Source organism: Apteryx rowi, unplaced genomic scaffold, assembly GCF_003343035.1.
Source record: "Apteryx rowi isolate R43461 unplaced genomic scaffold, aptRow1 scaffold_48, whole genome shotgun sequence".
NCBI lineage: Eukaryota > Metazoa > Chordata > Aves > Apterygiformes > Apterygidae > Apteryx > Apteryx rowi.
The window spans coordinates 1,640,534-1,656,592 of record NW_020450738.1 but is presented as its reverse complement, the minus strand read 5'-3'; the positions used below and the strand labels follow the sequence as shown (position 1 = coordinate 1,656,592).

Here is a 16,059-nt window from a genome sequence, read left to right as displayed (position 1 = left end):
CTGTGGCTGTTTATAAAACAATACATTTTACATGGAGATAAATGGTAGTAGAAGCTGTATGCGATTTATATTTTAAAGTTTTATAGAGAGTAGAATCTTCCTGCAGGGAAGGATCACTATGCCAGATCTGGAGTCTGCTCAACAACAGAAGTGTGGAGCGTAAGGATTATAGCCCTTTAACTTTGAACACAATCTCAAGTATGCAAGGAAAACTCTAAGAACCAGCCCTTGTTCATGGGGGCCTCTAACGCTTGCTCACCATCATAGAAACATCTCATAAATTGTATTTACTGTGTTCCCTTAACCTGTTTCAATGCACTCTCCCAGTTTATTCATTAGAATCACTCCCACCATTCTGAATGCTTGAATAGCTATACTGAAAGCATCTTGTTTTCTCATCTAAACTCCATCAAATCCATTTTCCTTTCCTCTCTGCCATATGTGGATGTTTCTTCCCAGACCCCCACCCCCAACCTGTATTAAATCTTGAACAAGAATTAGCTTGAAGCTATTGCATAGTCCTGCAGCTCTAAAATGAAAAGCATTAATGCTTTATAATGCTTCTCTCCTTTGCTTTCCAGTAGGGAACAAAACACTTGTTTCTTGCCCTGAAAAGAGAAATGGTATTGGTGCCAAGAGAACCCATGAACCTTTTTTTTTTTTAATAAGTATCACGACTATTTCAGCTGATCTTAAACAGCAGTTAATTTTGAGATACGATTTCACTTTTCATCTGAGTTTGAGCCGATGGAGTCATGACAATTAAGGGCACCTCCCTTTTAACAAAATGCCATGAAATCATTCATGAATAATGCATAAATTTAAGCCAATAAAATCTTTATGCCATACCAAAGAGTCTCTCATTTGCAGCAAATGCGCTCTAATTTCAATGTGCAGTAAACTACAACAGGAGTCCTGCTGTGGTGCAGACATAATCACACGCGTACAGTGGCGGAGCACGGAGCGCTTCATGCACGAGGAGTTCCAGAAGGTTCACAGCAGCCTCTGCAGCAGGAGGCTCTGACAGCACCACGCGCTCCTGCTGGCATGCGGCGGGCAGTTACAGCAGGCAGCATATGGAAAAAGATGGAAATTGGCCATCTGGAAGCAGGAATTTGCACAGGCCAGGGGATGCAGTGATAATGTAAACATGCATAATCACAGTTTTCTCTTTTTCAGCCGTGCTGAGCACTGAAGTCTAAAATTAATTGCAAAACACATGGGATAATATGGCCATGACACAGTGAATGATATAGTTATATTTTGCTCTTGTGCCAGTCGCACTTTAAATACATTTAATATTTGACACAAATTGGACACCTTTCTCTATTTGTTTTACAAGTTTATTTGTAGGTTCATTACAACCATTGTTCAGATTCATAATCAAAAGTAAGCAGTACTGTTCTAGTAGAGTAAAAAGGCGTGTTATGTCAAGCAAAGTCTTACTTTCCTTGACTTTGCATCAGGACTGTGAAGATCTGATCCACTGCTTTTGTCCTGGTCTTTTTTAGAATTACGGGCAAATTTATCCCTTTGTGTAGCGCTTCCAAATTAGGGTGGAAAAGTCATTCAGTGCCAAGACATATCCTGGTGAATAACTGGTTAAACCCATTCTTAAATAACAGTGAGATACAGGGCTCCATTGACACTTTAGTTCTTATCTATCCCCACCAAGTTTAGAAATATAATATGAACAGCTTTGTAATTCTTTGAGATGGATTTTTAAAACAGGATAGAAAATTTGCTGATTACTTGTACTTGCTATGCAATTAAAATAGGAGCATTTCAGTGTAACATTTTGAGCATAAAGTGTCTGTTAAAGGAGTCAGCAATGTGTTTGTTTTCTTCCTTCAGCCCCATGTTCTAACTTGATAGTGAAACGTCCTGTGTGTGGCTTGCAGGTGAAGAATCCAAACTGCCTGCAGCRCAGGACCAGACAAACCAATCCTATGCACTGCTGCAAAGTCAGTGGTCCAAGCAAGTTTTGTTTACTTGGCAAAAGCTGTTGGTACAGATGCCTAACTTCCAAAGACAARGGAAGCACAGTGGACCGGAGTGACTCCTGTAGCTGTTGGTGGCGTATTCTCCTCCATCCTGGGGTACATTTTGCTGCCCTCCTCAGCACTGCTGTGATACTAGCGTACTGCATGCCCCTTTTCAGCTGGCAGGTAGGCTGAAAGAGAAATCTGACTTTGGTAACCAAAAACAGCAGCATTCTTGGTTTGAGTTTTCTGCAGGGAAAATATTACAACCAGCCTTGTTAAACTTTTGTTTACTTTGGTTTTATAACTGCACAGTTGCAAGTGGCATTTACAGAAGATTTAATGATTTGTTCTGCCAAGGGTATTAAAATAAACCTATGAGCGTGTATAAACCAGATACATAGGGATCTTTTCTGCACCTAACATAGGCCTGTTCCAGCACCCTCTGAGGTAAGAAAGATGGGAGTCTCTGACTCTAACTAGAGTCATGAGAGGCCATATTACCTTCATAGATTTTGAAATGCAAGGAAATGGTCATTTATCTTGCCTGTGATCTTTATTTTATTATTATCTTGTGGAAATGACTAAAATGTCCTTTCCAAAAAGGAACTGTGACTGAGTACTGCTACTGCAGGCACATACTGTATACATGTTCCATTCACCTATAGACAAAAACCAACCAAAAAATACTCATGTTTGTTTGTTTCATAGCCAGAGTTGTAGATGGTTTAGCAGCCATCTCATCTAACAGTAGCAGGGAGAAAAAAATTAGTTGCATAATCAAGCCATGTCAGAGATGGAGTCAAGAAGTAAATCTGTCATTCCCCTTTTAGAGGAGCTTTGTGGGGAAAAACAAAATCAATTTTACTGTGCTGCTTTAGCAGAGTTGTCTGAGTACGGCAAAGGAATTGAATATAGAAGATGGATTCAATTTACTTCTCAAAGTTAGGAGGAAATCAAATTATTTGAATGCAAACATAGTCTGATAAAAGCTGGAAATGCATACAGACTTGTATATATTAACAGCCTATTGCAGTAGGCTGTGGATTGCAAAGCTGGAAAACACTATCTAAACAGGCTTTTATATTTCATCTAGCAATCCCTTCACCAAACCCAAGAATTTGGGCTTGGACTCAACACTGTTAGAGATTATGATTAGAAAACTTGCTTTGGAGCCTTAACAGGGGTTCACTCAGTATTGCTTATATGTAGTGTTCAATATAATGCACCTATAAGTAGTAGTTGAGTACAAAACATTTAGTAACATTATGGATTTTTCTCTAAGTGTTCTAATATGACAGTGTTTATGGTGTGCTCTCATCCATTAGGATAAGGCCAACACAAAGCATTAAAAGATTGAAGATTGTACCATGGTACAATTAAATCACATCCTAATCTGCCATCTTTTGCTGCAAGGGAAGACCTTTAGGTAGCTACAAACACAACCGTTACAAATGCAGGCATGATCTCTGTTAGTTCTACTGCTGTAAAAGAAAGCAAGTCAGTAAGCAGTTCTCACATTATGGCTGTTTCAGCGCTGTGTTAATAAGCTTTGGAGAATGGCAATGGCAGACTGCTCTGGGGCTTCCCACCTACCTAACACCAGTTCAAATGAACTGGTGTTAAAGAACAGCTGAGACCTCCCTTAGTACAATTGTCTAAAATCATTGTACACATCAAACTACTTTTTATTTTTAAACTGACTGGTACAGTCTTTCATTGAAGAATAAAGCACTTTAGAAGAACTAATTAAAAGTCTAGCTGTTAGATAGGTAACAATTATTGACCCACATTTTAAGTTCAGCTGTAATACAGCAAAGCTCTGCCTTGCCTAAAGTCATTCTGAACCAGTAACAAGCCAAGAATACAGCTCACCTCCACTCTTTTGGTTCTGTCATTTAACCAGTTCCTCCCATAAAAGTCTGCTACAAAAAGCCATGTCTACAGTGTAAGTGAATTGCAAGGAGCAAATCTCTGTCCATTCACAAGAGCTGATTAACAATCTATGTAGGGGCTTGAAATAAAGGGACAGTGTTGGTGGTTGACCTGTGTAGTAATTTAGCTTATACAGTCTGGAGCTGTAACATTATCCTACACTTAAAATTGTTCCCGAAAACCAGAATATAAAGTGGCTTACCAGCAGAACAAAATCAACAAAAAGGTACACTTATCACTTCGAAATAGTGACATTTTTATAACTGCATGTTCATACAAAAAAAGCTTAATTGTGGGAAGTCACTTTATTGTTGAAATAAACTTATTTACAGAGATAGTTACTTTACAGTTTTACACAGCAGACATAATTCTTCTCAGAATAAAGTAACAAAACAGTGAGATTTAGCACTGTCTAAATGAAGTTTATCCCAAAAAGAAATCTACAGCAATCATTAGACTAAATCAATCTAATCACATAATAAAATGTCATCGCCTGCAACTACAACTGTATAAAAGACTTAGCCATAATCTAATGGATTAGGTATCTGCTATACTTCCTTCTTCTTGAGTATTAGTGGACCTACATTATCTCCCGTTAATTCATTGTGCTTGTTGTGAGAGCCATCACAGACAGGGAACTGGAAGAAAAAAATACATGAGAAATTAGTACATCTCTGTACAGCAATTGCATAGTGCTTTTTTTATAGTTCTTCCTATGCCAAGAATATTTTGATAAAGTTTCTTGTTCCTCCTCCTTAGTCCCTTTCCATCATCTAAATCCCTGTCTCCTATCAAGCACCTGGCACGTGTTGCTAAGAAAAAACACATTGCTACCAGGTAACTAAGTTTGTGAGATCTTAAAACAGCTGTTCTTGGACTCAAAGTTAAGGACAAAGCCTTCTGCATGAAAGAACAGTCAGCAAAGCAGCAGCCAAGGCTGTGGCCACAAATGGCTTAAGGTTTATTGTGGAACTAGTGAAAGTGTTCCAAATTGGTTTAATCATTTTTCACCAGAAAGTACAGTTTCAAGCAAAACTGAAATATTTTGCTAAAGTGATTATTCTGAAGGGAGAATACTTGTGAGAGTTTCTTAGGTCCAAGGCAGAATTTTTTGTTAAAACAAGAAAACATTCAGTCCACAGAGGCCAAAAACAGAGCGCAGTGAGGCACTCGCAAGAAATTGGGGGTAGAGGAAAAATACCTGTGTATAACTTACACAGCTAGTTGAGCTGGTGGATATGTGATATCCAAAGTCAGCTGTGACTCGACTATCTGTTGATTGCTCTGGACCAGACAAGGATATTCTCTCCATCCTCAATGCAAGTCCAGGCTTACTTTCATTCTAATATGTATTTCTAAACATTGGTTTTGCAAAGTAGAGTGCTTACTTTCTAGCCAGTTAGAAAGTATTTTCAAGTATTAAACAAGGCTTGCTTGGTTTTAATCTACTCAAAGTGTGGTCTCTCTGCAAGTGTTTCCAGAAAACACTTCTGTGTCTCTTACAAGYTTCTACGGTCTCTCTGCATGTAGATATGTTTAGAGTGGAGAAAGGGAAGAGCTGTACAATTCTCAGAAACCAGGAACATGTTCCACCTCCAGAGAAAAGTAAGGTGTTCCAATTCACAGTGACAGAACTGATAAAAATATGCAAGTTCAGCCTAATCCTAGTATAGTACAAAGTATCTTACCGTCTTAGAACGCCAACACCTGCAGTAAGCTTTAGTGAGGCACAGATCTTCAATGTTTATTTCATTCACTACTTTTGGATTTTCCTTCTGGATCTTGAGATTAATCAAGCTATCCTTTTGCTGCTTCTTCTTGGGGAGGAATGGACGAACAGCGAGATAACCAAGCAAAGCCAGCACACCCAGGAAAGGCAATAACCGCAGCCATTCTGAAACTAAGGACACATGGAATTTAGATTGGCTATTGGCACCACTTTAGCATGGTTCAGCGTCAGCTGTTCTTAAATGATGTAGGTTTAGGACAGGGAATGAGGCTGCTCAGTTGGCAAGGCTCTGAGGGCAGGCAAGGGTCTAAGGCTAAGTCAGTAAGAAGTAAAACTGGGACACAGACAGCAGTTGTGCAGAAACCCCAGATTAAAACGTGGGTTTTACTGTAGTTAAGGTACAAATTGGACTCCAGAATTTCATCTCAAATTTAATTTTAATGCTCTAGAAGATGACTCAATAGAAGAAAATACATCCCAAACAAATACAAGATGTACCGTAATGAGGAACCCTAAAATTACAGGCCATTTGCTCCCCCGCAGTAAATCAACACTATATGCTAGCAAACTGCGCATGATTACATTTGGGAAGTTAGTAAAAGGTCACTACAGAATATTAAGTGTCCGTGTTTTACATTCTGTATAAGAGGAACTATTCAGTATGCTTTATAATTCTATTTTTAATTGCTTATTTCAGATTTTTAACTTCTTGAGTTTTCCTCATTTCATTAGTTCTGTTTTGTTTTTTGCTTTTTTTTAGGAAATTGTTGGCAGAAATGATGCAGATATTAGATAAGCATTAGCAAAGTGACAAGCTTTCACCATTTTTTTCCTGATTTTATTCTTCAGAACTCTGTTTGCTTGAGGATCTGCAACTAGTTTCTACAATAAGTTTATAGAAAGAAAGAGACTTGAGATCAGGTAGGTCCTGCCAGGTAGGTCAAGCCACAGAAAACTGCTCTTTTATCTTGCTGAAGAACTTCTTTTAGGTACAGGTAAAAGATTCAAGTATCCTCTCCAGACATACCTGCCTTGCTGCATCATTATAAAGCTTATAGACATACTAATAACAGAAGGACTTACTGAACTTTTTAAGAAGTTGATCAGCACCTGGTATAAAATGTAACAGAGCAGTAAGTATATTCATGGTGGATCTGCTCTCCCAACAAAAGAAGCTATGGCAATGCTCCAGTGTAATTTAAGTACAATGTAGCAATAGAGGAGAAAGCATTTTTCTAACATGGTGGAGAATATATTAAATCTTAAGCCATACAGAAGTGGAAGGGATTTTAAAGATATTTCTAAACTAGAAACAAAGAACTGTAATGAGCTGAAGCATAAATAGCTACACAAGCACTATGTAAGAGAAGACACTTTAAACAAGTTCCTCTTTAAATGGTTTAGGGTCAGAAGCAAGAGTTTGTTCCACAGTTTGTTTTTCAATATTAAGACACACAAGAAAGGAAATGCAATATAGCAGGCAAAGGATGCTAGGTAGTTTGTGAGGTCCAAAAAAATCATATTACTTTGTGTAGATTATTATTATTTTTTTGTAATAATAAAGCACATGTTCATGGTAATATTTTCCCAGTTAGAATGCAATGGCCTTTTCTCAACAATTTGAATGTTCTGAAAGTATACCATATAATGAAAATATTTCATGGGAATAGTTTTATGCTCTTTAAGCCTTCTATAGCCTTTGAAGTGAAACCCTACTTATTGCATTTATCTGGGAATGCTCCACAACTGCATGCATGAAAAAGGCACCACAAGAATTTTCAGTAGTCTTTCCATCCCTCCACTTGCAGTGGTCCCTATGCACAACATATTTTTTACAGAATTTGCTAAGTGTTGCTGCAATATAGTAGTCTCTATTGCTCTTTTCTCAGTTCCCCCAATAAGATATAAATTCTTAAAAATAACTGAAAATAAGTATCTCAGTGTTGCACAAAATGTTAGGTTTCCTGGACAACAGTGCTTGTTTGTCTTTTCTAACATTACTGTAAGTAACAGTAAGGCAAAATCTTATACAATTTTGTTTTACCAGACAAGGTTGGTGAAAATGCYCATTAAAAACTAAAATTGCCTAATAATCCAATAAGGAAACACATTCAGTCTTAGGCCACAACAGAAGGACTAATCCTACCAGATGCTCAGCATTCAGTTCTCACATATACGGTCTGGAAGGACAGAATACTCCAAGCGGAGCTTTTAAAGCAAACCTCACAAGACTATCTCAAGAAAAGAGACCAGGAGAACCAACTRATCAGGCACCTCTTTGACCTCACACCATACATGACCAAACCAATGCAACTACCTTTTAAGAATCGCCTAGCATAGCTTCACTTCCTCATTTAATAATCAGTATCAGAAAGGGTTCATAAACATTTCAGAAACTTCACAAGACACTGATGATTCTGTGATAAGGCCTTGAAGCTAAAAATTAAATTGCATCAGCTATGGACATACAGTACAAACTATGCCATGTTCCAGCCTCATTGCTCATACAGCAGGAATGGTATCATATAAGAAACGTTGATTGAGATGAGTTGTTCCAGAACACCCCACCAACAGGAATCTGAATGCACTTTCTGACCTTCTGTGAAGGGCTGACTTGGAACATGTTTTAGAACATAAAAAACTTTGGTAATTGTGAAAACTTCCAAATCAAGTATTTGACCTGACTGCTGGCACAAAGGTGGACCTCTACAAAACCACTCTGAACTCCAAAACAGAACAGACATCCCAATAGTGCACCACAAACAGAAGTGTGTTATTTTTTTTTCAGATTGATGAATGCAACTGGACTGAGATTAACACACAAAAAGGAAGAGTCTGGCATCAGAATTATACATCATTAAAAGAGACCAGCAACTAAACAGTAAGTGGTATCTCAATACATCATGAAACTCCTTGATATGACATCTAAGTCAGAACACTCACTAGGCCAGTAGTTGTGACTAAGGGAGAATCTTAACCAGTTAGGTTCACCCATGTGAAAGAGGAACATGATAGCTGTAACCTCAAAGAAAGGAAACCAGAAAAAAATGGGAGTATGAAGTACAGCAATATTATTTATCATGTTGTTATTTAGTATTTGTACCATGATAACCGCTGCTAAAGAGTTCTGTCCTCACTAGCTACAGGTTTTATTAACATGTATCTATGCTGGGAGTTTCTGCAAAGCCTCCAATTACACCAGCTGTACACTAATTGCAAACTGACCTGGTATTGTCACAAGGCTGCCACAGGCTGATGCTTTCAGACTGAAAAATCAGCATGACCATGCCTCTAGGGTGCAACAGACAAGATACTGTCATAAAAAGTTTATAGCCCTTTGGATTAGGAGGGAAGAAAACCTTCACCCAAACTAATGCAATGATCTCTTCCTGCATCTGCAAGCTGCTCTGTGTTTTTGAAGCCATGCATACCTTTCTGAAGCAGATGTAAGTCAGTTCACAAGATTCTGTTCACTTTCACAGCTGATACTCAGAATTCAGCAATTACATTGATTCTGAAGATTCTTTAGTTTATCAGTTCTGTTGCATGGGAATAGGCAGTCTTTGGAGCCAGAAATGGAGAGTAGAGTATCGAAGAGGTTAGTCTTCAAACTTGACTCGTGTTAGACAGAGACCAATCCAGAAGATAGCTCCTGGAAAGCATCAGGAACATCACTGAAACAAGAGTGTTCAAGAATTCCATGGAGCTGAGGCCATGGACCTCAGTCCACTGTGGTAGGTCTACGAGAAGACGATGCCTTAACTTTTATTCTAACAGTAACAAATATTCAGTGTGAAAAGAAAGGGACTAGCCAGTCATTTAGAGTCAAATCAAAGTGAGTGGCCAGTGCTTATAAGCCTCTCACCAACTAATCCTTTGTTCTCTTTCAGTTTGATTTTATGTCTTAGCTAATTTAGATAGAAATGACACTATACAGACCCAAAAGCAGTTCTTTAAACTAACAGCTCACCTGCAAGCAGAAACTTTAACAAATATTAACTACAAGTAAAAATGAAGAATGGAACTGTGGTCACATATTCTCTAAACTGATGAATTTCTTCAGGCAAATTCAAATTATTCACTCAGTTAGTTTCTCTTCAGAACTAACAAGCAGTTCTGTCACTGTTCTCTGTTGCTTATTTGGATCTGTAAGGATGTTCTCCTTGATACACATACTAAACACAAAGGACTCCACACAACACTTTAATATTCCTATTAGCTTATTCAGCAGATATGAAAGTGGAGAGGCGACAGTCCTTTTAGGGATGTAGCACACAGATAATAAATTAAAAAGTCCAAAGACATGGACAGGTTAGCAAGCTGCTCTTCAAATGACAAATCCATTTTTCAAATGGGCTCTGAAGACTTATCATAGTCTCCCCTTCCTCCTTTCCCTCAATACTGTAAAGGATGATCCACAAAACTGTCCTCTTAACATGTAGGCCAGGTGTGAGACAGCCCACACAGTACTATGTCATGTTYACAGAAAGGGGACTGTAATTAGCACCTAGATTCTTAGACTTTTGACGACGTTATTTTGAGGTTAAGGCCTATGCTGGTTTAATGAAACGTACCTGCATAAAAAGCAAAGTCAGCATGAGACAACTCCATTCATTTCAGCAAACTTGAGAAGGGTAAAGTAGCCATGACAACAAACTGAAACAGGCTTCTGAGCAGCAGCAGTGCGATGATTTAGATATCTGGTATCAAACCCAAGGTCAAACATATCATTTCCTTCCTCCCTGACTGCTTTTACCTTCAGGCATTTAGCACTGAATATTAAGTGTCCATCTTTCTCCAAGCAAGCAGTTTTCCATTATGGTTCGGTGATATCACAACAGACAATAGGCATCTCAAGATTTTTATTTTTTTTTAGCACAATACAATATCACATACAAAAGGTTCTTCCCTGTAGTTTCTTTAGTCTGTCATTTCTACAACTGATGGATTAAGGGAACTGAGGTTGCCTCTACCTGGAAGCTAATGAAGGTTTATAGAAGCAATAGTAGTGCTAACAACCAAAGCACTATACTGTTCTAGATTTGGGTCCTGGCCTGCCTTTGCATACAAGGTCAACGCCAGCAAGTGTTTTATAGAGCTGGTCCTTGTCTGAAGTTCAATAGCTGCCACGAAAGGACAAATAACACTGTGGCATTTTAAGATCAATATTACTTCTCATCTTCCCAAAAGAAGCAAAGGAAAATGCATTACATGTTTGATATGTTGTTTGCCAAAGAATATGATGTTCTGTAATTCGTAGTAGTAGTAAACACAAAAGGGAATATTAATCTTCTCTTATCCTCGTTTGTCTAATAGCATTTCATTAACTGTAACTCAGTTGATACAATCTCCATAATTACCTTTTTCCTCCCGTTTTAAAATACAAACTTTTGCACTGTATCCATTTATAAGACAGTGAGTTACTATTCAACAATGTATAGTACAACTACTCATAGTATGGTCATTAACCTGTTATCTAAAGTACCTATAAGTTGCAACTGTGACATAATTCCCAGAACTGGGAATTCCCTGCTCTTAGAGGCTCACGACCTTAGGAAAAGGCAGGCTAAGACCACAGCAACAATATGAAAGAGGTAGAACAGACAGGGATACCAAAATGATGATAAACTGTGAACATTTGTTCTTTTTTTAATAAAGAAAATCATACCGAGAAATATCTACCATGTCCTGCAATCTGTGATAAATTCTTAGTTCTTAATCAGTGTCTTATTTAGTTACACGTGTCAGAGTATCAGGTACTTAGTGAAGCAATCCAGTTTTCTTAGACAAAACCTTAGACTGATGCAGGTCTTTGTATAGACGAGTACAAAAATATTTAAATGGGTATGAGGTTTCAATGACTTTTAAACATTAAGAGAGGATCATGTTTAATTTAGATGCCTAGGCTGTGGTAGTGTAAAACATTTTTATTCCCTTTATATCACACTGTGAATGTGGAGGTCTATATGATTGCGCATACTGGACTTTTGCATGTCTTACCACCAAAGCTGTTTTACCGTCCTCTAACTTTCCAAAACTCATTCCAACATGTTAAAAGGCCCTCCTTCCAAATCAGACAGGTCCAGGCATACTACCTGCCATAATCAGAAACCCACTATGCTAGTCTGTGAAGTGCCCGATCTTTATTGTAAAGCACAAAGCAACTGCATCTTTTGAATATCTACAGTAGCTGGAGTCCAGCTGTGATTGGGGTGACAAAAAATGTCATTCTCATTACCATGTAATTCTCTTTACTACCCCAGGCTGCAAGGCTTAAAAGGAAACAGCTACAAGCCAAGAGTATTCCTTTAGCAAGGGAGAATCCTTTTGAAAAGTCTCACTGTGATGCATTTACAGTATTCCATAATATTCAGCAACCTTGCAGGATTTTGCTTTTTTTTTTTTTCCTCCATTTTCCATTTTTTCCCCCCTTTTAGAGAAAGATATCTAAGTATAACATTGGATATCAGTCTAACTGATTGCTGAAAAAATGGAAAAAAGTGTCAAAGCTCAGAATGTTGTCTCTGTAGCTATATATTTTTAATTACACTTTATTCCTTTTTTTCAGAGTGGTTTAACACATGAGCAGTCAAAGAAAACACTAAGAATTAAAGACAGTGGATTTTTTCACATACATTCAGTAAATTCCTACCAGGTATCAAAGCAATTTCTGCTTTAGTTCCTTCTTTTACCTATGCTTATTATTTTTGGAACTGAAACTTCACATGTTTGGTCTTGGTTGAAGGTTTTGTTGGTTTGCTTCTGCTCCTCCCTCCCTTCAAATTCAAGCTAGTATCCGTCAGTGGGGTGAACAACATGAAGGCAAAGCAGTTCTCCCCTACAGATCATTCTATTAAAAAAAAAAAAAAAAAAAGTTCTGACCAGAGGTTTTCAGAATAAGTTCTATTACTAAAGCTGAAGTTTTCACAAGACCAGTTAGCATAAACCTTCAGTCAGACTATACCTTTAAGCTTTGAAAAGCTTTTGTTTATTATATGTAAGAGGCAGGCTTAAGCTTTAACAATAAAACACCCTATGATGCTATCACCTGTACCCTAAAGATGGATGCAATGTGCACAAATACACAGATGGACTGGACAATAATCCTGTTACAGAAGTGTATGTGTCCAGGTAAGTGAAGTAAGAAGAGACTGAAGTCAAGCAGTATTAAGAAATTTTAAGTACAGTTGTGTTTAAAAGGGCAATAATGTAAGTAGGAAACTGCCAAATGCCTGGGATATGAGAAGCTCATTTGTTTGCTGTAGCTTATTGTATCCCTTCCCAACTTTCTGGCAGCTGAATCTCTATTGGATAAATATGATTAACAGCATTTGTTCAGATGATAGAGTAGTTAGGGGGAGAGAAGAACAGTTCATTAAAATGTGTTTCCTTGTCTTGGGAAACATAACAAGATATCTCATGGAACTCTTAAGTATACAAGCAACATAAACATGCTGGAAAAAGAGTACTCAGACCTGGTTCTAAGTAAGTTGTGCCTGGTTCTAGATGAAACTCTTTTCCAGCACTACTAAAGCTGTATAGCTTAGTGGTGTCATGTAGACATATGGGATTGATTCTACGCTCTGAAGAACTTCCAAAGAGTTTCTGTCACAGTYTCTCTCTCTCATTTTTTTATTGCCAAACTAATTGTGTCATTTGATACTGTATAACCACAGCTGAACCTGGGCTCAGATGGTTCCAGTACGCAAAGTATCCTGGGAACTCCACTGAAGTGCACTGAACACCTAAAGAGCCTGCTAGTATTTAGCATTTTCTTTTCTTTTTTTCGCTGGTTTACTTTGTGCATAGGGCTATGTCTGACAGACAGGTAATTTCCCTCCCTCGCCCAGAAAATCCTTATAAAAACGACTGAATAGGAAAAAAAATTAAAAACCCCCTAACTTTATGTATGCAGCGACCTCCCAGAAACAGCTCTTTCTAGTTTTGTTTGTTAATTCAATATAGACTGTCTTTAACTTCTTGTTTAAACGAAGAGGCAGGGTTTAAGCCCTACAGTTAAAATGTCATTTTCTTTACGTGCGTGGCCTCTGACTTGCTGGTACCTGTACAGAGAGAAATTTTTAGCAGAGGGCAAAATGAGCTGGGGCCAAGAAGTCTGCTACGTTTTACGCTGCCGCTCTACGACTATTACTCATCTACCTAACAAAGCACCTTAAGACGTTTCCTCAGGTAACCTGACTTCTAAAACAGCTCAACAGCGATTTAAAATTTGCTTATTTGTTTTCCTCCCCCTCCCCCCCCGGTCACCGCTAACTTCTTCAGCTCGGCCGCGGGGAAAAGGAGCGAGCGCCGGAGCGAGAAGCGGACGCCGCAGCCCGGCGCCGCCCCGGGGGGGCAAAAGCGGCTGCGCCGGAGCTCAGCGGGGCGGGCGCCCCCCGCCGCCCCCGCCTACCTGTGAGGCGGACGAAGCCGCTGACGCTCTCGGGCACAGGCAGGCGCTTGAGGTACGCGGGCAGCTGCACCTTGACGATGCGGGCCAGGCTCTCCAGCACCATGGCGGCGGCGGCGGCGGCCGTTGGAGGAGGAGAGGGAGAGGGGGAGGGTGAACGGCCGCCAACGGCCCCCACYGTCTCGCGCCGCGCCGCTGCGCGCGCTTCCTCGCGCTGCTCCCGCCGCGCCTGCGCCGGCGGCCTCCGGAGCCGCGGCGACGCCGCCTGCGCTTGCGCGGACCCGGCCCCCGCCCCTGCGCTCCGCTCCGCTCTGCTCCGCTGGGGCCGCGCTGCCGGCGGGCGCCGCGGGGGGGCGCTACCGCGGAGGCGGCGGCGTAGCGGTAAGACACGGGCAGCGGCGGTTGGGCCGTTGGAGGCCGTTGGCGGCGGCTCAGGCAACGCAGCGCGCGCGTCCTGGGGCAGCCGCTCCCCTCAGCTGCCGTTACGGGAGCAACGGCCGGGGCCGCCGCCGCGCCGCGCCGCTGGTGAGCGCTGCGCGGTCGCCCGCACCTCGCCGCTGAAACAGGTCGCGCTTGGAGATCGAGCAAGGTGCGTGAGGAGGGGCGCGGGGGAGGAGAGGCAACTTTAAACACCTGTCTTATGGTTTATAGGATCTGTATTGCTTATCGTCGTCCCGCTCCATTAAAACTGCACTTCGTGTCAACAGTCTTAAAATTATTGAAGTGAAAGACCAAAAATTTTTCCTCCTGTGAATGGTGTTTTTCATATAATACTGTAACTCTTCCAAGGTGGGACAGTGTGAGTGGTGAGAGGTTTAATATTACAGAGAGGGGCCCATCCACCTCATGTTTGGCAGTGGTTTGCGTAGAGCAAGCTGTATCTCTAAACATATTCCATTTTATGTCAAGCAGATCATTTTGGCATTAAAGAATTGCCCCTGGATAACCCATGAAAAAATGCGAAGTATATAGCCATTCAGGGTTAGTTCAGACAATCCTGTTAGAGCTGGAAACTCTGCGTTACTCCCTTGGTTGAGAGTCCAACACCATTTGCGTCAAGATGCTTTGCTACTGCGAGTGAATAATCCTCAAGTGCTAATACTATATAGCACAGAGCACAAGCATCTTCAGGAAAGCTGGAATAGTGTGGTTCCTGCAGAAGACACATATCACCTCCCTTACGTGATCTTGACTGGAGCACGGTTCTCTCTCCTCCTACCTCAGTGTACACAACCACACCAGTTCTGCGTGTATCAGCTGTGCCCTTTTCCTCCCACGGGAGGAATATAGAAGTTTTGGGGTAAGTGAAGAGGGTTGAGGAAAGCAATGAAAGATTAATTATGCTTTTCTCTTGAATCGGTGGGTTCATATGTGGCTAAAATAGTAATTATGCTTCTGTCTTGAATCACTGGGTCTGTATTTGGCCAAATCTACTCAGCAGTCATGTTTACCTTGTTTTGTCTAGGATATACAAGCCCGGTGCTACATCAATTTCACTAATTTGATTTAATGATCCATTCAGGACAATTTTAACCAATAGTTGAAAGAACCATAGAGAATTAAGGCAAAAAACAAACACTGGAAGCCAGATTTAAGACAAACAAATCCAGCTTGTTTGTGCTTCTGGCCTGAATATTACTTTCCTATCTGTGACCCTGTATTAACATTTCCTGATGAATCATCTTTAGCTAGTGAGAATACTCCTGTGATCTCTGAGTATCTTAGACTTTCCTGCCTTGCTTAAGTTTATCCTTGTAATGACTATGTCTGATGTCCTAAGATGATTCCTTCTTGTGTAGGCAAATGCCTGCTATTAGACAAGATAATGAAAGAACAAAATGCTTGATTATTCTGCAAAGATTACGCGTCAGATCTGTCATGATGTAACCTTGTTTGTGAATTTACTGAGGGAAGAATACATAAGGCTGAAGATACATAAGGTAAAACCTTCAGCTCTGAATCAAACAAGTTCACATTGAAATTGAGAGTCTCTGTCCTTCCCT

The 16,059-nt window shown here is 40.1% G+C and overlaps 1 protein-coding gene across 2 annotated transcripts; it reads right to left on the bottom strand.

Moving 5' to 3' along the window:
- Positions 1 to 1,329: 1,329 nt before the first annotated feature.
- On the bottom strand, positions 1,330 to 14,288 carry CISD2 (CDGSH iron sulfur domain 2). Of its 2 annotated transcripts, XM_026078375.1 has the most exons (4): positions 14,060 to 14,288; positions 5,606 to 5,817; positions 4,502 to 4,555; positions 1,330 to 2,173 (listed from the first exon to the last, which is right to left on the bottom strand). In XM_026078375.1, exons 1-4 carry the CDS (start codon positions 14,160 to 14,162, stop codon positions 1,826 to 1,828), a joined length of 717 nt encoding a protein of 238 aa, XP_025934160.1. In that variant the 5' UTR covers positions 14,163 to 14,288; the 3' UTR covers positions 1,330 to 1,825. The 2 variants fall into 2 exon arrangements, with proteins under 2 accessions (XP_025934160.1, XP_025934161.1); XM_026078376.1 differs by lacking the exon at positions 1,330 to 2,173 and having other exon boundaries at positions 4,204 to 4,555.
- Positions 14,289 to 16,059: the final 1,771 nt, after the last annotated feature.